Source organism: Tachypleus tridentatus, chromosome 10, assembly GCF_004210375.1.
Source record: "Tachypleus tridentatus isolate NWPU-2018 chromosome 10, ASM421037v1, whole genome shotgun sequence".
Classification (NCBI taxonomy): Eukaryota; Metazoa; Arthropoda; class Merostomata; order Xiphosura; family Limulidae; genus Tachypleus; species Tachypleus tridentatus.
Genome location: NC_134834.1, coordinates 2,006,040 through 2,029,466, shown reverse-complemented (window position 1 = coordinate 2,029,466; position 23,427 = coordinate 2,006,040). Strand labels below are relative to the sequence as shown.

The window sequence follows — 23,427 nt, the reverse complement described above, 5'->3', positions numbered from 1 at the left end:
GTTGTAATATTTAGATAACTTGTACTTATTAACAATTGTTTACTTGTCAACAGTTATAATGTTAAGTTGTTGTTGTAATATTTAGATAACTTGTACTTATTAACAATTGTTTACTTGTCAACAGTTATAATGTTAAGTTGTTGTTGTAATATTTAGATTACTTGTATTTATTAATAATTGTTTACTTGTCAACAGTTATAATGTTAAGTTGTTGTTGTAATATTTAGATTACTTGTATTTATTAATAATTGTTTACTTGTCAACAGTTATAATGTTAAGTTGTTGTTGTAATATTTAGATTACTTGTATTTATTAATAATTGTTTACTTGTCAACAGTTATAATGTTAAGTTGTTGTTGTAATATGCTACTTCCTGGAAACTTTCGATTTAACTTTAATTGTTTAGAATCTCCTCAAGAATAACTTACATTTCCAGAGACAGAATTTTCAGGTATGATCTATTAATTTAAACCAGTAAGGATTATATTCAGGTATGATCTATTAATTAAATCTAGATAGGATTATATTCAGGTATGATCTATTAATTAAATCCAGAAAGGATTATTTTCAGGTATGATCTATTAATTAAATCCAGATAGGATTATTTTTAAGTATGATCTATTAATTAAATCCGAAAAGGATTATTACCATTTTGATAGAATGAAAATGTAAACATTCAGTTTGTCAATTCTAATGTTTCATTGCTTCACATACAAATATTTTATTGTTCAAGTATAAAAAGATATATCTCAAGCGTTTGACATTACAAAATGCAGTTTATTATATCACACTGAAGATACTAGTATTTATAGTAACGAAATCTTACACAACCACCAGATATCACCATGTTGACATTCGTACGTTAAAGGCACTGTGTTAGAAAAATATAAAACATGTCATATCTATTTACATAGTTCATAACGTTTGAAAATATATTTTAAAGTTTATACAATACACGAGATATCCATTTTATAACTATAACGTGTGAACAGGGTTGTTTGTTACGAATGTTCGTGCAAAGCTAAACAAGGGCTATACAAGCAAAATTTGTGCTTATAGACTAGAGGAAAAGCAGTTAGTCAACAGCACCCCCTGCTAACTCTTGGGCTACTCTAATGGAACAGTAGAATTTAACCGTCATTATGTTACGACACACCCAAGATCCCAGAGATTCCGCAGTAGTGGGTCGCAGACCGTGGATCCTCGGAATCACAGTCCAGCACGGTGACCACTAGGCCATGCCTGGGTCACTGAAAAGGATACGTTAGGCTTAAACATCAAGTGAAGCAAACCCAGTAAGTTCATAGATCTAACTCTAGTAATTAGGCACAACTTCATTAAATTATTCCAAACACATGGAATATTAGTCTTGACTGTATCATTTCATCGTTAATTTCTGTTGTTGTAAACATATTTTTTATTATGAAAAAGTAAAATATGTCTAAATAAATTAATAATGGCATTTTAAGGCTTAGTTCAGAATACCTCATTTATAACTAATTTGACGTGGGGAGTTACGTGTATGTAAACATCAGTGTTTTTAAGGCTTAGATCCTGTACCTATCTTTAAATATTAACATAGTCTACTGGATATATTTGGTTAATAGTAATGTTGGCGTTCTCAAAAATAGGGTAATAATGTAGACAAAATTTAACAAATAGGTTATATTTGGATTAAATTTAAAATTGTTCTTACCATGGTGGATGATCCACAGAAAGGGCTTCTTTGAGAGTATTCAAAAATCTAAAATTTTCTACGTCACACACGACGAAGTGCTTTAACAGTGAAATGAATGTTTTAATTATAATTTTGAGTTCAATATGATTTGAAATGTCATTAAGTGTAACTTTTTTAAACTAAGTATAACTCAATGACACGTGTAGGCCTGAAAACCGTATAAAGGGTTAATTACTATCCTGAGTTTTGCAAAACTTGCCAAGATATAAGAAATGTTTTGTTTTTATTGCTGTCTTTTGCACTCGATAAAAAATGTTAACTTAAGCGTTTCAACACCAGGGTCGTTGGTTATATGTAACATAAATTGAAGTAACATGTCTGAAATCATAGTTTATCCTTAGATTTCTCTTTGCAACATCAAAAAGTGTTAATTGCCACAACAAATAATTCCTATTTGCTTTAGTTTCATACAGATTTTATATGAATATTATTGTTTTCAACAGAAACATAAATCACAAGATACTTGTATAAGCCTGAATGCTTCACTCAGCTGTGAGATAGAGAACCAGGTGTATCTGTAATATAGCAGTGTAACTTTAACAAGTTACAAGTTAACTTTAAGATGTTGTAAGCTATAAGATACAGAACCAGGTATATCCGTTATATAGTAATGTAACCTTAAGATGTTGAAAGCTATAAGATACAAAACCAGGTGTGTCATTGATATAGTAATGTAAATTTAATATATTGTAAGCTATAAGATACAGAAGCAGGTGTATCTGTGATATAGTAATGTAATTTGAAAATGTTCTAAGCCAACTAATGAGACCAATTCAATCGGCAGTAACATTAATAAGAAGAAAAGATATACATATAAAAATTTATAAAACTGTAAAGTAAACAAACCATTTACAAGCGTAGTTCTCACATAAAAATATATATACAAACAATCGAAAATAATAAAAAGAAAAGTACAGACTATAACAGGACTTAAAAATAGTATTGAAAATCACAGGTCACAGGTCAAGTAACCAGATACAACCCAAAAAATTAAGTATAATGAATGACATTAAGTATGTTAAAATAATGGCACTTTACTTTCACGGCACTGTTGTGTGTGATATCTTAATGTCAACCAAGATGGCACGTTTAATACGAAATATATTTTTCCAAACTCATATAATAATAATAACAATAACTGCATGGCATCAATACATTTTTCCGTTTCAGAGGTAAAAGAAATAGAAATTGTTTCATCAAAATATCTCAGAGTTACTACTTCAAGGCAGCTGTGAATTCATAAAAAAAATGTAATTCTTAATTTCAAGATCGCTGGTGATTGGTTATCGTTTTGTGACGTCTTTCAAATAAGAATACCTCGTCTGGTTTCAATATAATACGCTGTTATTCCATTGAATAGATAAGACATCATTTGGTTTTCGGTAGGTGTCGCTTCATGTGCAAGGCAAGGTGATCAGATCTGGCGAAGGAACGCTCACATACTTTACACTTAAAAGGCTTAGCTCCAGTGTGTTTACGATAGTGTCGTGTGAGTTCGTCAGAACGAGCGAATCGCCACTGGCACTCGGGCCAGTGACATCTGTAGGGCTTTTCTCCTGAAACAAAATACATCAGCTCCTATATCAACAAATTATAACAAACGGAAGCTAATAAAAATGGGTAAAGATCGTAATAATAACAATAAGACAACTTACTTACAGCGTTAATGAATTTCCGCGTCAGGCTTTTATTTAGCTAGAAATATCTACATTGTGAGTTTTATCCGACAAAGATGGAGGTTGGTTACTGAGAAAATAAAATTTCTGATATGAAGTTAAATGACAAAAGGAATTTAAAAATATAAACAATTAAATATATTTCTTACACTAAAATTTAAGTTTCAAATTTCTGACGTCAGAGTGTGTTTCCTGATTTTACAAAAACCCTATTCTTATTTGATACTAAACCCTTGTTCATGGCGTCGAGCATGCGTTGTCAGACAGTTTAGCGCCGTGCTTTTGACCTGTCAGGTATTGGCTCTCTGCCGTTAATCAATTACTTTAGCACTCAAATTGTCTTTAGTCTAACTTGACGTGCCAAAAGCTCGGTCGTTAGCCGTCGACCCGAAGAGCCAAACCCCAGTTATAAGTTTATAACCCTATCACATAATAACTTTCCTGAAAATAACATTTTTTCTTGGTTTCTTTCACCAAGTCATTTACCGAAGGTTTGATTCTTTGACAAGAAGACATAAAACGCTTTCTTCGTGATCGGTGAATCTTGTTTGTGATCCCGGACAAAGAGGAAATGTCACCCCTCGAGGAAGGGGGGGGGTACTTCAATGCATGGTTCCGTGTCTGTGTAGATTGACTGTTTCAGGAACTATGGCTATTTTGTTTACAGTTGCGGGGGCGTTTCTCTCGAAAGACGGACTTGTGTGGTGTTTCTAAACGTGGTTCAATTGTCCTAGCTTAGAAGGAACGTGATATAAAGAAACTGAACAAAGTAGAGCCGTAAAACAACACCCAATAGAATTTTACAACGAGGGCGTTCAGGATAACAAACATAAGAAACTAGCTCGACTTCAGCCAAATCATTTATTGGCGTGCTCTAGACAACATATTCACAACTCCATTGTGTCGGCTCTTAACATCCATCAAAACATTATAAATTAGAACTGGATTACTGACCAGTGAGCATGGCGTAGATTTTTCTTTCCACTGTTGATACAACACCTGGCTGCGTACATAAGCAACAGTTTTTTTTTTTCGAAACAACCTTCATTTCCTTAACTTATTTACTATTCTCACAGTGTTTTCCTGTTAACGAACGTTTGTTCAACATCATTCTTCTGTAGGAAATAACTATGTTCATTGTTCCGGATCTTTCTTAGTAGTTTCCGTAATGTTGAACGTCATTATGAAAAATGGTTCTTCACTAAGTTACATCTCAACGTTATGTTCATCGGTTTAGTTAAAATCTCTATATTCCGTCATTATGAACAATGGTTCTTCACTAAGTTACATCTCAACGTTATGTTCTTCGGTTTAGTTTTAACAATAAATAAAACAAAAGAAATTTTAATATGATTTTCATTTACAACAGGTTTTTGTTTTAAAAATATCGTTTATTAACCTTCACAATTTGTTTGGGAAAATTTGTATCATAATATTTTAGTGTTATTTTGTTTTTTACTTACCCCAAAACTAGTGATTGAGGATTTCATGACACATTCAAACAATTCTATTTTTATTATGGACGCCTATAATTTACGCTATCGATCATTTACTGTGTCGGACCTTCGATAACACTACATTACTAATTAGATGACGCTGGTCGTCCATAGAGGGCCGGCATGGCGAGGTGGTTAAGGCACTCGACTCGTAATCCGAGGTTCGCGAGTTCGAATCCCCGTCACACCAAACATGCTTGGGGCATTATTATGTGATGGTCAATACCGCTATTCGTTTGTAAAAGAGTAGCCCAAGAGCTGGCAGTGGGTAGTGATGACTAGCTGCCTTCTAGTCTTACACTGCTAAATTAGGGACGGCTAGCACAGATAGCCCTCGTGTAGCTTTGCGCAAATTTCAAACCAAACCAATATCCTATATCATCGTCCACTGTAAGACCTGACCTCATTTAGCTAATGCGTCAGTTGAATTTAAACTGACCCACGTTTCCTATGTATTGACACGTTAGATCCCAACTTTGCAAATAACAAGATATATGTAAGGAGCCATAGATGACAACTATACACATTTTGGATAAGAACAAATATTAGAAACGAGATGATAAACAGCGGCGGTTTTACAGGAATATCTGTCTTGATTGACTCGGAAAACCTAAGCTGTATAAAAGCCAGTGTGTGTCACGTCACGAGATGCTTGATTTTTTGAAATTGGAGACTCATCAGAGCTATAATGTCTTTGTCCAAATTGAATAGTTCGAATACTGTTTGTTCATTACGATTTTAGTCATAGATGTTCAAGAAGACTGTGAAAGGAAGAAGGGGATGCCGTGAAACCTTATAAGTGTAGTGAGTGTTGATAAAAAGCCTAGAGACGTAATGGGAGATCACATAGAGCCAAGTGTATATAAGTTATCATTAAAGTATACTCATTGAATTTTAAACTTAAATCGTTTCTGAATTAAGTTAAATTCTGTTATATCACCAACGTTTTTAACCAACGGAGACTCTAAACTAAAGAATCAACAAATGTTTTCCAGTTTTGTTGTCTACACATTTAACTTTAAACTTTCAGTACATAAACTAACAACAATATTAGGTTATACTTTTGTTGCTAAGCGACATAACATGAAAGCTACTGTTGAAATGTAGTGTTACCAAAACGTGCTGGTTTGTATACGTTACAGAAGTTGTTAATCTAAGTGACTTTTACCAACAATTATTCTACGATTTCACAAAATATATTTATTTAACTTAGTTATGACCTGTGAGGTTTGGGTAAACTATGTAATAGGGATGGTCAGTCATTTTTGACGGCTATTCGCTGCTACTTATTATTACAAGTAGTTCTGTTAACAACCTACGTTCTTTTTAATCTGTTTCTCTAAAATGAAACTTGCTTGTTCGATCTAATGCCCATTACTGTTACTGGTATAAGTGCAGGTCAAGGTAAACACGTATTCCACCCCAGATTAGAAACGTTTCATTGTTTTGTGGCACGTGCGGCTCAAGCACCAAGAGTAAGGAAACTTTCGTGAACAGATTCGACGTTATTGTGATCAACCTTTGATCTTTAAATAATCCTCAGACACAACGTTACTTACATCTATAGTACAAAGAACTTAGCAGGTGTTTCACTAGGTGCTCATTAGTGTCCTGTTTATTATGTTCGGTTTTACACATATTAAACAAACGGAATTAACCACTGACCTAGTTATATCCAATTATCTTACACCATCATGAAATGTGGACAAGAATACATTTTCTCAACAAATGAGAAGAACTTACTGCAGCAATTTAGTGAGAACGCTGACCAACATATTATACACAACTTATAAAGAACTTACTGTACCTATTTGGTGAGAACGCTGACCAACATACTATACACAAGTTATAAAGAAGAACTTACTACAGCTATTTAGTGTGAACGCTAACCAAGATATTATAGACAAGTTATAAAGAAGAAATTAGTGCCGCTATTTAGTGAGAACGCTGACCAACATATTATACACAAGTTATAAAGAACATCTTACTGCCGCTATTTAGTGAGAACGCTGACTAACATACTATAATGATGTTATAAAGAAGAACTTACTGTAGCTATTTAGTGAGAACGCAGACCAACACATCATACGAAAGGTATAAAGAACTTACTGTAGCTATTTAGTGAGAACACTGACCAACATACTATACACAAGTTATGACGAAGGCCTTACTGTAGCTATTTAGTGAGAACGCTGACCAACATATTATTCACAAGTTATAAAGAAGAACTCACTGCAGCTATTTAGTGAGAACGTTGACCAACATATTATACACAAGCTATGAAGAAGGACTTACTGCCGCTATTAACTGACAACGATTACAAAAATTCTTTACAAAAGTTATAAAAAAGAACTTACTGTAGCTATTTAGTGAGAACACTGACCAACATATTATACAGAAGATATATAGAAAAACTTACTGTAGCTATTTAGTGAGAACGCTGACCAACATATTATACACAAGATATAAAGAAAAACTTACTGTAGCTATTTAGTGAGAACGCTGACCAACATATTATTCACAAGTTATAAAGAAGAACTTACTGCCGCAATTTAGTGAGAACGCTGACCAACATATTATACACAAGTTATAAAGAAGAACTTACTGCAGCTATTTAGTGAGAACGCTGACCAACATACTATACACAAGTTATAAAGAAAAACTTACTGCCGCTATTTAATGATAATGCTGACCAACAAATTATACACAAGTTATAAAGAAGAACTTACTGTAGTTCTTTAGTGAGAACGCTGACCAACATATTATTCACAACTTATAAAGAAGAACTAACTGCAGCTATTTAGTGTGAACGCTGACCAACATATTATACATAATTATAAAGAAAAACTCACTGTAGCTCTTTAGTCAGAACGCTGACCAACATATTATACAGAAGATATATAGAAAAACTTACTGTAGCTATTTAGTGAGAACGCTGACCAACATATTATACACAAGATATAAAGAAAAACTTACTGTAGCTATTTAGTGAGAACGCTGACCAACATATTATTCACAAGTTATAAAGAAGAACTTACTGCCGCAATTTAGTGAGAACGCTGACCAACATATTATACACAAGTTATAAAGAAGAACTTACTGCAGCTATTTAGTGAGAACGCTGACCAACATACTATACACAAGTTATAAAGAAAAACTTACTGCCGCTATTTAATGATAATGCTGACCAACAAATTATACACAAGTTATAAAGAAGAACTTACTGCCGCTATTTAGTGACAACGATCACAAACATTCTTTACACAAGTTATAAGGAAGAACTTACTGTAGCTATTTAGTGAGAACGCTGACCAACATACTATACCCAAGTTATGAAGAAGAACTTACTGTAGTTATTTAGTGAGAACGATGACCAACATATTATACACAACTTATAAAGAAAAACCAACTGCAGCTATTTGGTGAGAACGCTGACCAACATATATTTCACAAGATATAAAGAAGAACTGACTGTAGCTATTTAGTGAGAACGCTAACCAACATGTTATACACAGGATATAAAGAAAATCTTACAACCGCTATTTTGTGAGAACGCTAAACAACATACTACACACAAGTTATAAAGAAGAACTTACTACCGCTATTTAGTGTGAACGCTGACCAAGATATTATACACAAGTTATAAAGAAGAAATTACTGCAACTATTTAGTGAGAACGCTCACCAACATATTATACACAAGTTATGAAAAAGACCTAACTGTAGCTAATTAGTGATAACGCAGACCAACACATTATACGAAGGGTATGAAGAAAATACTGTATGTATTTAGTGAGAACGGTGACCAACATATATTTCACAAGATGTAAAGAAGAACTTACTGTAGCTCTTTAGTTAGAACGCTCACCAACATATATTTCACAAGATATAAAGAAGAACATACTGTAGTTATTTAGTGAGAACGCTGACAAATATATTATACACAAGTTATAAAGAAGAACTTACTGCCACTATTTAGTGAGAACGCTAACCAACATACTATACAGAAGTTATAAACAAGAACTTACTGTGGCTATTTAGTGAGAACGCTGACCAACACATTATACACAGGGTATAAAAAGCTTCCTGTATCTATTTAGTGAGAACGCTGACCAACATACTATACACAAGTTATGAAGATGAATTTACTGTAGCTCTTTAGTGAGAACTCTGTCCAACCTACTATACACAAGCTATAAAGAAGAACTTACTGTAGCTATTTAGTGAGAACGTTGACCAACATTTTATACACATGTTATAAAGAACAACTTACTGCCGCTATTTAGTGAGAACGTTGACCAACATTTTATTCACAAGTTATGAAGATGAACTTATTGTAGCTATTTAGTGAGAACGCTGACCAACATATTATACACAAGTTATGAAGCGAGATTTTCAGTTGCTATTTAGTGAGAACGCTGACCAACATACAACACAGAAGTTATAGAGAAAAACTTACTGTAGCTATTTAGTGAGAACGCTGACCAACATATTATACACAAGTTATAAAGAAGAACTTACTGCAGCTATTTAGTAAGAACGCTGACCAACATATTATACACAAGTTATAAAGAAGAACTTACTGTAGCTATTTAGTAAGAACGTTGACCAACATATTATACACAAGTTATAAAGAAGAACTTTCTGTAGCTATTTAGTAAGAACGTTGACCAACATATTATACACAAGTTATAAAGAAGAACTTTCTGTAGCTATTTAGTGAGAACGCTGACCAACATACTATACACAAGCTATAAAGAAGAACTCACTGCAGCTATTTAGTGAGAACGTTGACCAACATATTATACACAAGTTATAAAGAAAAACAACTGCAGCTATTTGGTGAGAACGCTGACCAACATATTATACACAATTTATAAAGAAGAACTCACTGTAGCTATTTAGTGAGAACGCTGACCAACATATTATTCACAACTTATAAAGAAGAACTAACTGCAGCTATTTAGTGTGAACGCTGACCAACATATTATACATAATTATAAAGATAATCTTACAATCGCTATTTTGTGAGAACGCTGACCAACATACTACATACAAGTTATAAAGAAGAACTTACTACCGCTATTTAGTGTGAACGCTGTCCAAGATATTATAGACAAGTTATAAAGAAGAACTTATTGTAGCTATCTAGTGAAAACGCTGACTAACATATTATACACAAGCTATAATGAAGAACTTACTGTAGCTATTTAGTGAGAACGCTGACCAACATATTATACACAAGATATAAAGAACTTCCTGTAGCTCTTTAGTGAGAACGTTGACCAACACATTATACACAAGTTATGAAGAGGGACTTTCAGTTGCTATTTAGTGATAATTCTGACCAACATATTATACACAAGTTATGAAGAAGACCTAAGTGTAGCTAATTAGAGAGAACGTTGACTAACATACTATACACAAGTTATAAAGAAGAACTTACTGTAGTTATTTAGTGAGAACGCTGACCAACACATTATACACAAGGTATAAAGAACTTACTGTAGCTATTTAGTGAGAACGCTGACCAACATATTATACTCAAGATATAAAGAAGAACTTACTGTAGCTCTTTAGTGAGAACGCTGACCAACATATTATTCACAAGATATAAAGAAGAACATACTGTAGTTAGTTAGCGAGAACGCTGACAAACATATTATACACAAGTTATAAAGAACATCTTACTCCGCTATTTAGTGAGAACGCTGACCAACATACTACACACAAGTTATAAAGAAGAACTTACTACCGCTATTTAGTGTGAACGCTGACCAACATACTACACACAAGTTATAAAGAAGAACTGACTGTAGCTATTTAGTGAGAACGCTGACCAATATGTTATACACAGGATATAAAGAAAATTTTACAACCGCTATTTTGTGAGAACGCTAAACAACATACTACACACAAGTTATAAAGAAGAACTTACTGCCGCTGTTTAGTGAGAACGCTTATCAACATACTATACACAAGTTATAAAGAAGAAATTACTGCCACTATTTAGTGAGAACGCTCACCAACATATTATACACAAATTATAAAAACGACCTTACTGTAGCTAGTTAGTGAGAAAGATGACCAACATATTATACACAAGTTATGAAGAAGGACTTACTGCCGCTATTTAGTGAGAACGCTGACCAACACATTATACACAAGGTATAAAGAACTTATTGTAGCTATGTAGTGAGAACGCAGACCAACACATTATACGAAGGGTATGAAGAACTTACTGTATCTATTTAGTGAGAACGCTGACCAACATATTATACACAAGTTATCAAGAAGAACTTACTGTAGCTATTTAGTGAGAACGCTGACCAACATATTATACACAAGATATAAAGAAGAAATTACTGTAGCTATTTAGTGAAAACGCTGACAAACATATTATACACAACATATAAAGAACTTACTGTAGCTATTTAGTGGGAACGCTGACCAACATACTATACTCAAGTTATTAAGATGAATTTACTGTAGCTATTTAGTGTGAACGCTGACCAACACATTATACACAAGTTATGAAGCGGGATTTTCAGTTGCTATTTCGTGAGAACGCTAACCAACATACAACACAGAAGTTATAGAGAAAAACTTACTGTAGCTATTTTGTGAGAACGCTGACCAACATATTATACACAAGTTATAAAGAAGAACTTACTGTAGCTATTTAGTAAGAACGTTGACCAACATATTATACACAAGTTATAAAGAAGAACTTACTGTAGCTATTTAGTGAGAACGCTGACCAACATACTATACACAAGTTATAAAGAAGAACTTACTACCGCAGTTTAGTGAGAACTCTGTCCAACCTACTATACACAAGCTATAAAGAAGAACTCACTGCAGCTATTTAGTGAGAACGTTGACCAACATATTATACACAACCTATGAAGAAGGACTTACTGCCGCTATTAACTGACAACGATTACAAAAATTCTTTACAAAAGTTATATAGAAGAACTTACTGTAGCTATTTAGTGAGAACACTGACCAACATATTATACAGAAGATATATAGAAAAACTTACTGTAGCTATTTAGTGAGAACGCTGACCAACATATTATACACAAGATATAAAGAAAAACTTACTGTAGCTATTTAGTGAGAACGCTGACCAACATATTATTCACAAGTTATAAAGAAGAACTTACTGCCGCAATTTAGTGAGAACGCTGACCAACATATTATACACAAGTTATAAAGAAGAACTTACTGCAGCTATTTAGTGAGAACGCTCACCAACATATTATACACAAGTTATAAAGACGAACTTACTGTAGCTATTTTGTGAGAACGTTGACCAACATATTATACGAAGGGTATGAAGAACTTACTGTATCTATTTAGTGAGAACGCTGACCAACATATTATACACAAGTTATCAAGAAGAACTTACTGCAGCTATTTAGTGAGAACGCTTACCAACATATTACACACAACATATAAAGAACTTACTGTAGCTATTTAGTGAGAACGCTGACCAACATATTATACACAAGTTATGAAAAAGACCTAACTGTAGCTAATTAGTGAGAACGCTGACCAACATATTATACACAAGGTATAAAGAACTTACTGTAGCTATTTAGTGAGAACGCTGACCAACATACTATACACAAGTTATGAAGATGAACTTACAAAAGCTGTTTAGTGAGAACTCTGTCCAACATATTATACACATTTTATATAGAAAAACCAACTGCAGCTATTTAGTGAGAACGCTGACAAACATATTATACACAAGTTATGAAAAAGACCTAACTGTAGCTAATTAGTGAGAACGCTGGCCAACATACTATACACAAGTTATGAAGATGAACTTACAAAAGCTGTTTAGTGAGAACTCTGTCCAACATACTATACACAAGGTATAAAGAAGAACTTACTGTAGCTCTTTAGTGAGAACGCTGACCAACATATTATACAGAAGTTATAAAGAAGAACTTACTGTAGCTTTTAGTGAAAACGCTGACTAACATATTATACACAAGCTATGAAGAAGGACTTACTGCCGCTATTAACTGTTAACGATTACAAAAATTCTTTACAAAAGTTATAAAGAAGAACTTACTGTAGCTATTTAGTGAGAACGCTGACCAACATATTATACACATGTTATAAAGAACAACTTACTGCCGCTATTTAGTGAGAACGTTGACCAACATATTATTCACAAGTTATAAAGAAGAACTTATTGTAGCTATTTAGTGAGAACGCTGACCAACACATTATACACAAGGTATAAAGAACTTATTGTAGCTGTTTAGTGAGAACGCTAACCAACATACTATACACAAGGTATAAAGAAGAACTTACTGTAGCTCTTTAGTGAGAACGCTGACCAACATATTATACAGAAGTTATTAAGAAGAACTTACTGTAGCTTTTTAGTGAAAACGCTGACTAACATAATATACACAAGCTATGAAGAAGGACTTACTGCCACTATTAACTGTTAACGATTACAAAAATTCTTTACAAAAGTTATAAAGAAGAACTTACTGTAGCTATTTAGTGAGAACGCTGATCAACATACTACACACAAGTTATAAAGAAGAACTTACTACCGCTATCTAGTGTGAACGCTGACCAACATATTATACACAAGTTATAAAGAAGAACTTACTGCCGCTGTTTAGTGAGAACAATGACCAAAATACTATACACAAGTTATAAAGAAGAAATTACTGCCACTATTTAGTGAGAACGCTGACCAACACATTATACACAAGGTATAAAGAAGAACTTACTGTAGCTCTTTAGTGAGAACGCTGACCAACATATTATACACAAGTTATAAAGAAGAACTTACTGCCGCAGTTTAGTGAGAACGCTTACCAACATACTATACACAAGTTATAAAGAAGAAATTACTGCCACTATTTAGTGAGAACGCTCACCAACATATTATACACAAATTATAAAGACGATCTTACTGTAGCTATTTAGTGAGAATGATGACCAACATATTATACACAAATTATGAAGAAGGACTTACTGCCGCTATTTAGTGAGAACGCTGACCAACACATTATACACAAGGTATAAAGAAGAACTTACTGTAGCTATTTAGTGAGAACGCTGACCAACATACTATACACAAGTTATTAAGATGAATTTACTGTAGCTATTTAGTGAGAACGCTGACCAACATATTATACACATTTTATATAGAAAAACCAACTGCAGCTATTTAGTGAGAACGCTGACAAACATATTATACACAACATATAAAGAACTTACTGTAGATATTTAGTGAGAACGCTGATTAACACATTATACACAAGGTATAAAGAAAAACTTACTGCCGCTATTTTGTGAGAACGCTTACCAACATATTACACACAACATATAAAGAACTTACTGTAGCTATTTAGTGAGAACGCTGACCAACATATTATACACAAGGTATAAAGAACTTACTGTAGCTATTTAGTGAGAACGCTGACCAACATACTATACACAAGTTATGAAGATGAACTTACAAAAGCTGTTTAGTGAGAACTCTGACCAACATACTATACACAAGTTATAAAGAAGAACTTACTGTAGCTATTTAGTGAAAACGCTGACTAACATATTATACACAAGCTATGAAGAAGGACTTACTGCCGCTATTAACTGTTAACGATTACAAAAATTCTTTACAAAAGTTATAAAGAAGGACTTACTACCGCTATTTAGTGTGAGCGCTGACCAAGATATTATACACAAGTTATAAAGAAGAACTTACTGCCGCTGTTTAGTGTGAACAATGACCAACATACTATACACAAGTTATAAAGAAGAAATTACTGCCACTATTTTGTGAGAACGCTGACCAACACATTATACACAAGGTATAAAGAAGAACTTACTGTAGCTCTTTCGTGAGAACGCTGACCAACATATTATACACAAGTTATAAAGAAGAAATTACTGCCACTATTTAGTGAGAACGCTGACCAACACATTATACACAAGGTATAAAGAAGAACTTACTGTAGCTCTTTAGTGAGAACGCTGACCAACATATTATACACAAGATATAAAGAAGAACATACTGTAGTTATTTAGAGAGAACGCTGACAAACATATTATACACAAGTTATAAAGAAGATCTTACTGCCGCTATTTAGTGAGAACGCTGACCAACATACTACACACAAGTTATAAAGAAGAACTTACTACCGCTATTTAGTGTGAACGCTGACCAACATATTATACACAAGATATAAAGAAGAACTTACTGTAGCTATTTAGTGAGAATGATGACCAACATATTATACACAAATTATGAAGAAGGACTTACTGCCGCTATTTAGTGAGAACGCTGACCAACACATTATACACAAGGTATAAAGAACTTACTGTAGCTATTTAGTGAGAACGCTGACCAACATATTATACACATTTTATATAGAAAAACCAACTGAAGCTATTTAGTGAGAACGCTGATCAACATATTGTACACAAGATATAAAGAAGAACTTATTGTAGGTATTTAGTGAGAACGCTCACCAACATATTACACACAAGTTATAAAGACGAACTTACTGTAGCTATTTAGTGAGAACGTTGACCAAGATATTATACAGAAGTTATGAAGAAGGACTTACTGCCGCTATTTATTGAGAACGATCACCAACATATTATACACAAATTATAAGGACGATCTTACTGTAGCTATTTAGTGAGAACGATGACCAACATATTATACGAAAGGTATGAAGAAGGTCTTACTGCCGCTATTTAGTGAGAACGCTGACCAACACATTATACACAAGGTATAAAGAACTTATTGTAGCTATGTAGTGAGAACGCAGACCAACACATTATACGAAGGGTATAAAGAACTTATTGTAGCTATGTAGTGAGAACGCTGAACAACATATTATACACAAGTTATCAAGAAGAACTTACTGTATCTATGTAGTGAGAACGCAGACCAACACATTATACGAAGGGTATGAAGAACTTACTGTATCTATTTAGTGAGAACGCTGACCAACATATTATACACAAGGTATAAAGAAAAACTTACTGCCGCTATTTTGTGAGAACGCTTACCAACATATTATACACAAGGTATAAAGAAGAACTTACTGTAGCTATTTAGTGAGATCGCTGACAAACATATTACACACAACATATAAATAACTTACTGTAGCTATTTAGTGAGAACGCTGACCAACATATTATATACAACTTATATGGAAAAACCAACTGCAGCTATTTAGTGAAAACGCTGATCAACATATTATACAGAAGTTATAAAGACGAACTTACTGTAGCTATTTAGTGAGAACGTTGACCAACATATTTTATAGAAGTTATGAAGAAGGATTTACTGCCGCTATTTAGTGACAACGATCACAAACATACTACACACAAGTTATAAAGAAGAACTTACTACCGCTATTTAGTGTGAACGCTGACCAACATATTATACACAAGATATAAAGAAGAACTTACTGTAGCTATTTAGTGAGAACGCTGACCAACATATTATACACAAGTTATAAAGAACATCTTACTGCCGCTATTTAGTGAGAACGCTGACCAACATACTACACACAAGTTATAAAGAAGAACTTACTACCGCTATTTAGTGTGAACGCTGACCAACATATTATACACAAGTTATAAAGAAGAACTTACTGCCGCTGTTTAGTGAGAACAATGACCAACACTCTATACACAAGTTATAAAGAAGAAATTACTGCCACTATTTAGTGAGAACGCTGACCAACACATCATACACGAGGTATAAAGAAGAACTTACTGTAGCTATTTAGTGAGAACGCTGACCAACATACTATACACAAGTTATAAAGAAGAACTTACTACCGCTATTTAGTGTGAACGCTGACCAACATATTATACACAAGATATAAAGAAGAACTTACTGTAGCTCTTTAGTGTGATCGCTGACCAACATATTATTCACAAGTTATAAAGAAGAACTTACTGCCGCAGTTTAGTGAGAACGCTTACCAACATACTATACACAAGTTATAAAGAAGAAATTACTGCCACTATTTAGTGAGAACGCTCACCAACATATTATACACAAATTATAAAGACGATCTTACTGTAGCTATTTAGTGAGAATGATGACCAACATATTATACACAAATTATGAAGAAGGACTTACTGCCGCTATTTAGTGAGAACGCTGACCAACACATTATACACAAGGTATAAAGAAGAACTTACTGTAGCTATTTAGTGAGAACGCTGACAAACATATTATACACAACATATAAAAAGAACTTACTGTAGCTATTTAGTGAGAACGCTGACCAACATACTATACACAAGTTATTAAGATGAATTTACTGTAGCTATTTAGTGAGAACGCTGACCAACATATTATACACATTTTATATAGAAAAACCAACTGCAGCTATTTAGTGAGAACGCTGATCAACATATTGTACACAAGTTATAAAGAAGAACTTACTGCCGCTGTTTAGTGTGAACAATGACCAACATACTATACACAAGTTATAAAGAAGAAATTACTGCCACTATTTAGTGAGAACGCTGACCAACACATTATACACAAGGTATAAAGAAGAACTTACTGTAGCTCTTTAGTGAGAACGCTGACCAACATATTATACACAAGTTATAAAGAAGAAATTACTGCCAGCTATTTAGTGAGAACGCTGACCAACATATTATACACAAGTTATAAAGAAGAACTTACTGTAGCTATTTAGTGAGAACGCTGACCAACATATTATACACAAGATATAAAGAAGAACTTACTGTAGCTATTTAGTGAGAACGCTGACCAACATATTATACACAAGTTATAAAGAACATCTTACTGCCGCTATTTAGTGAGAACGCTGACCAACATACTACACACAAGTTATAAAGAAGAACTTACTACCGCTATTTAGTGTGAACGCTGACCAACATATTATACACAAGATATAAAGAAGAACTTACTGTAGCTCTTTAGTGTGATCGCTGACCAACATATTATTCACAAGTTATAAAGAAGAACTTACTGCCGCAGTTTAGTGAGAACGCTTACCAACATACTATACACAAGTTATAAAGAAGAAATTACTGCCACTATTTAGTGAGAACGCTGACCAACATATTATACACAAAATTATAAAGAAGAACTTACTGTAGCTATTTAGTGAGAATGATGACCAACATATTATACACAATTATGAAGAAGGAACTTACTGCCGCTATTTAGTGAGAACGCTGACCAACACATTATACACAAGGTATAAAGAACTTACTGTAGCTATTTAGTGAGAACGCTGACCAACATATTATACACAAGTTATATAGAAAAACTTACTGAAGCTATTTAGTGAGAACGCTGACCAACATATTATACACAAGATATAAAGAAGAACTTACTGTAGCTATTTAGTGAGAACGCTGACCAACATATTATACACAAGTTATAAAGAAGAACTTACTGTAGCTCTTTAGTGAGAACGCTGACCAACATATTATTCACAAGTTATAAAGAAGAACTTACTGCCGCTGTTTAGTGAGAACGCTCACCAACATATTATACACAAATTATAAAGACGATCTTACTGTAGCTATTTAGTGAGAACGATGACCAACATATTATACAAAGGTATGAAGAAGAACTTACTGCCGCTATTTAGTGAGAACGCTGACCAACATATTATACACAAGTTATCAAGAACTTACTGTATCTATTTAGTGAGAACGCTGACCAACACATTATACGAAGGGTATAAAGAACTTATTGTAGCTATTTAGTGAGAACGCTGACCAACATATTATACACAAGTTATCAAGAACTTACTGTATCTATTTAGTGAGAACGCTGACCAACACATTATACGAAGGGTATGAAGAACTTACTGTAGCTATTTAGTGAGAACGCTGACCAACATATTATACACAAGGTATAAAGAAAAACTTACTGCCGCTATTTTGTGAGAACGCTGACCAACATATTATACACAAGTTATAAAGAAGAACTTACTGTAGCTATTTAGTGAGAACGCTGACAAACATATTATACACAAGTATATAAAGAACTTACTGTAGCTATTTAGTGAGAACGCTGACCAACATATTATACACAACTTATATGGAAAAACCAACTGCAGCTATTTAGTGAAAACGCTGATCAACATATTATACAGAAGTTATAAAGACGAACTTACTGTAGCTATTTAGTGAGAACGTTGACCAACATATTATACACAAGTTATGAAGAAGGATTTACTGCCGCTATTTAGTGACAACGATCACAAACATACTACACACAAGTTATAAAGAAGAACTTACTACCGCTATTTAGTGTGAACGCTGACCAACATATTATACACAAGATATAAAGAAGAACTTACTGTAGCTATTTAGTGAGAACGCTGACCAACATATTATACACAAGTTATAAAGAACATCTTACTGCCGCTATTTAGTGAGAACGCTGATCAATATATTATACGCAAGATATAAAGAGAACTAACTGTAGCTTTTTAGTGAGAACGCTGACCAACATATTATACACAAGATATAAAGAAGAACATACTGTAGTTATTTAGTGAGAACGCTGACAAACATATTATACACAAGTTATAAAGAACATCTTACTGCCGCTATTTAGTGAGAACGCTGACCAACATACTACATACAAGTTATAAAGAAGAACTTACTACCGCTATTTAGTGTGAACGCTAACCAACATACTTTACACAAATTATAAAGACGATCTTACTGTAGCTATTTAGTGAGAACGATGACCAACATATTATACACAAATTATGAAGAAGAACTTACTGCCGCTATTTAGTGAGAATGCTGACCAACACATTATACACAAGGTATAAAGAAGAACTTACTGTAGCTCTTTAGTGAGAACGCTGACCAACATATTATACACAAGTTATAAAGAACATCTTACTGCCGCTATTTAGTGAGAACGCTGACGAACATACTACACAAAAGTTATAAAGATGAACTTACTGCCGCTATTTAGTGAGAACGCTGACCAACATACTACACACAAGTTATAAAGAAGAACTTACTGCCGTTGTTTAGTGAGAACGCTGACCAACATACTATACACAAGTTATAATGAAGAAATTACTGCCACTATTTAGTGAGAACGCTGACCAACATATTATACACAAGTTATCAAGAAGAACTTACTGTAGCTATTTAGTGAGAACGCTGACCACCATACTATACACAAGTTATGAAAAAGGACTTACTGCCGCTATTTAGTGACAACATACTATACACAAGTTATAAAGAACATCTTACTGCCGCTATTTAGTGAGAACGCTGACCAACATACTACATACAAGTTATAAAAAGAACTTACTACCGCTATTTAGTGTGAACGCTAACCAACATACTTTACACAAATTATAAAGACGATCTTACTGTAGCTATTTAGTGAGAACGATGACCAACATATTATACACAAATTATGAAGAAGGACTTACTGCCGCTATTTAGTGAGAATGCTGACCAACACATTATACACAAGGTATAAAGAAGAACTTACTGTAGCTCTTTAGTGAGAACGCTGACCAACATATTATACACAAGTTATAAAGAAGAACTTTCTGTAGCTATTTAGTGAGAACGCTCACCAACATACTATACACAAGTTATAAAGAAGAAATTACTGCCACTATTTAGTGACAACGTTGACCAACATAATATACACAAGTTATGAGGAAGACCGAACTGTAGCTAATTAGTGAGAACGCTGACCAACATACTACACAGAATTATAAAGAAAAACCAACTGCCGCTATTTCGTGAGAACGCTAACCAACATACTACACAGAAATTATAAAGAAAAACTTCCTGCCGATATTTAGTGAGAACGCTGAAGAACATATTATACACAAGTTATAAAGAAGAACTTTCTGTAGCTATTTAGTGAGAACGCTGACCAACATATTATACACAAGGTAAAAAGAAAAACTTACTGCCTCTCTTTAGTGAGAACGCTGACCAACATACTACACAGAAGTTATAAAGAACTAACTACCACTATTTAGTGTGAACGCTGACCAAGATATTATACAGAAGTTATAAAGAAGAACTTACTGCCGCTGTTTATTGAGATCGCTGACCAACATATTATACACAAGTTATGAAGAAGACCTAACTGTAGCTAATTAGTGAGAACGTTGACCAACATACTATACAGAAGCTATAAAGAAGAACTTACTACCGCAATTTAGTGTTAACGCTGACCAAGATATTATACACAAGATATAAAGAAGAACATACTGCCGCTATTTAGTGAGAACGCTGACCAACATACTACACAGAAGTTATAAAGAAAGAACTTACTGTTGCTATTATGTGAGAACGCTTACCAACATACTATACAAAAGTTATAAAGAAGAACTTACTGTAGATATTTAGTGAGAATGCTGACCAACATATTATATACAATTTATAAAGAAAAACTTAATGTAGCTATTTAGTGACAACACTCACCAACATATTATACACAAGTTATAAAGAAGAAATTACTGCCACTATTTAGTGAGAACGCTCACCAACATATTATACACAAGTTATAAAGACGAACTTACTGTAGCTATTTAGTGAGAACGATCACAAACCTTCTTTACACAAGTTTTAAAAAAGAACTTATTGTACCTATTTAGTGAGAACGCTAACCAACATATTATACACATATTATAAAGAAGAACTTATTGTAGCTATTTAGTGAGAACGCTGACAAACATATTATACACAAGATATAAAGAACTTATTGTAGCTATTTAGTGAGAACGCTGACCAACATATTATACACAAGTTATAAAGAAGATTTTACTTCCGCTATTTAGTGAGAACGCTGACCAACATATTATACACAAGTTATAAAGAAGAACTTACTGTAGCTATTTTAGTGAGAACGCTGACCAACATATTATACACAAGTTATAAAGAAGAACTTACTGTAGCTATTTAGTGAGAACGCTTGACCAACATATTATACACAAGTTATAAAGAAAAACTTACTGCAGCTATTTAGGTGAGAACGCTGACCAACATACTACTACACAAATTATAAAGAAGAACTTACTGTAGCTATTTAGTGAGAACGCTGACCAACATATTATACACAAGATATAAAAGAACTTACTGTAGCTATTTAGTGAGAACGTTGACCAACATATTATACACAAGTTATAAAGAAGGACTTACTGTAGCTATTTAGTGAGAACGCTGACCAACATATTATACACAAGTTATAAAGAAGAACTAACTGTAGCTATTTAGGTGAGAACGTTGACCAACATACTATACACAAGTTATAAAGAAGAACTTACTGTAGCTATTTAGTGAGAACGATGACCAACATATTATACACAAATTATAAAGAAGAAATTACTGCCACTATTTAGTGAGAACAACTGACCAACATATTATACACAAGTTATAAGGAAGAACTTACTGTAGCTATTTAGTGAGAACGATGACAAACATTCTTTATACAAGTTATAAAGAAGAACTTACTTTAGCTATTTAGTGAGAACGCTGACCAACATAATATACACAAGTTATAAAAAGAACTTACTGTAGCTATTTAGTGAGAACGCTGACCAACATATTATACACAAGTTATAAAGAAGACTTTATTTGGTGAGAACTAACTGTAGCTATTAGCTAGGTGAGAACGCTGACCAACATATTATACACAATTATAAAGAAGAACTTACTGTAGCTATTTAGTGAGAACGCTGACCAACATATTATACACAAGTTATAAAAAAGAACTTACTGTAGCTATTTAGTGAGAACGCTGACCAACATATTATACACAAGTTATAAAGAAGAACTTACTGTAGCTATTTAGTGAGAACGCTTACCAACATATTATACACAAGTTATAAAGAAAACTTACTGTATTTAGCTATTTACACAAGGTGAGAACGCTTGACCAACATACCAACATACTACACAGATATAAAGAACTTACTGTAGCTATTTAGTGAGAACGCTGACCAACATATTATACACAAGTTATAAAAAGAACTTACTGTAGCTATTTAGTGAGAACGCTGACCAACATACTTATACACAAGTTATAAAGAAGAACTTACTGTAGCTATTTAGTGAGAACGCCAACATACAACAAGTATATAAAGAACTTATACACATTTGGTTAACATAATAGAAAAAGAACTTACTGTAGCTATTTAGTGAGAATATAGCTGACCAACATATATTATACACAAGTTATAAAGAAGAATTTACTGTAGCTATTTAGTGAGAACGCTGACCAACATATTATACACAAGTTATAAAAGAACTTACTGTAGCTATTTAGTGAGAACCTTGACCAACATAATATACACAAGTTATAAAGAAAAGACTTACTGTAGCTATTTAGTGAGAACATGACAACATATTATACACAAGTTATAAAGAACTTTTGTAGCTATTTAGTGAGAACGCTGACCAACATATTATACACAAGTTATAAAGAAGAACTTACTGTAGCTATTTAGTGAGAA

The 23,427-nt window shown here is 33.4% G+C and overlaps 1 protein-coding gene across 2 annotated transcripts in view; it reads right to left on the bottom strand.

Moving 5' to 3' along the window:
• Positions 1 to 737: 737 nt before the first annotated feature.
• Positions 738 to 23,427, bottom strand: part of LOC143228626 (uncharacterized) — a 123,919-nt gene continuing 101,229 nt past the window's right edge. Inside the window, exon 4 of one of the 2 annotated variants that reach the window (XM_076459854.1) lies at positions 738 to 3,294. In XM_076459854.1, coding sequence (XP_076315969.1) covers positions 3,107 to 3,294 — 188 coding nt within the window. In that variant the 3' untranslated portion in view covers positions 738 to 3,106. The remainder of the gene's footprint in view (positions 3,295 to 23,427) is intronic. The other variant, XM_076459853.1, reaches the window with a different exon arrangement.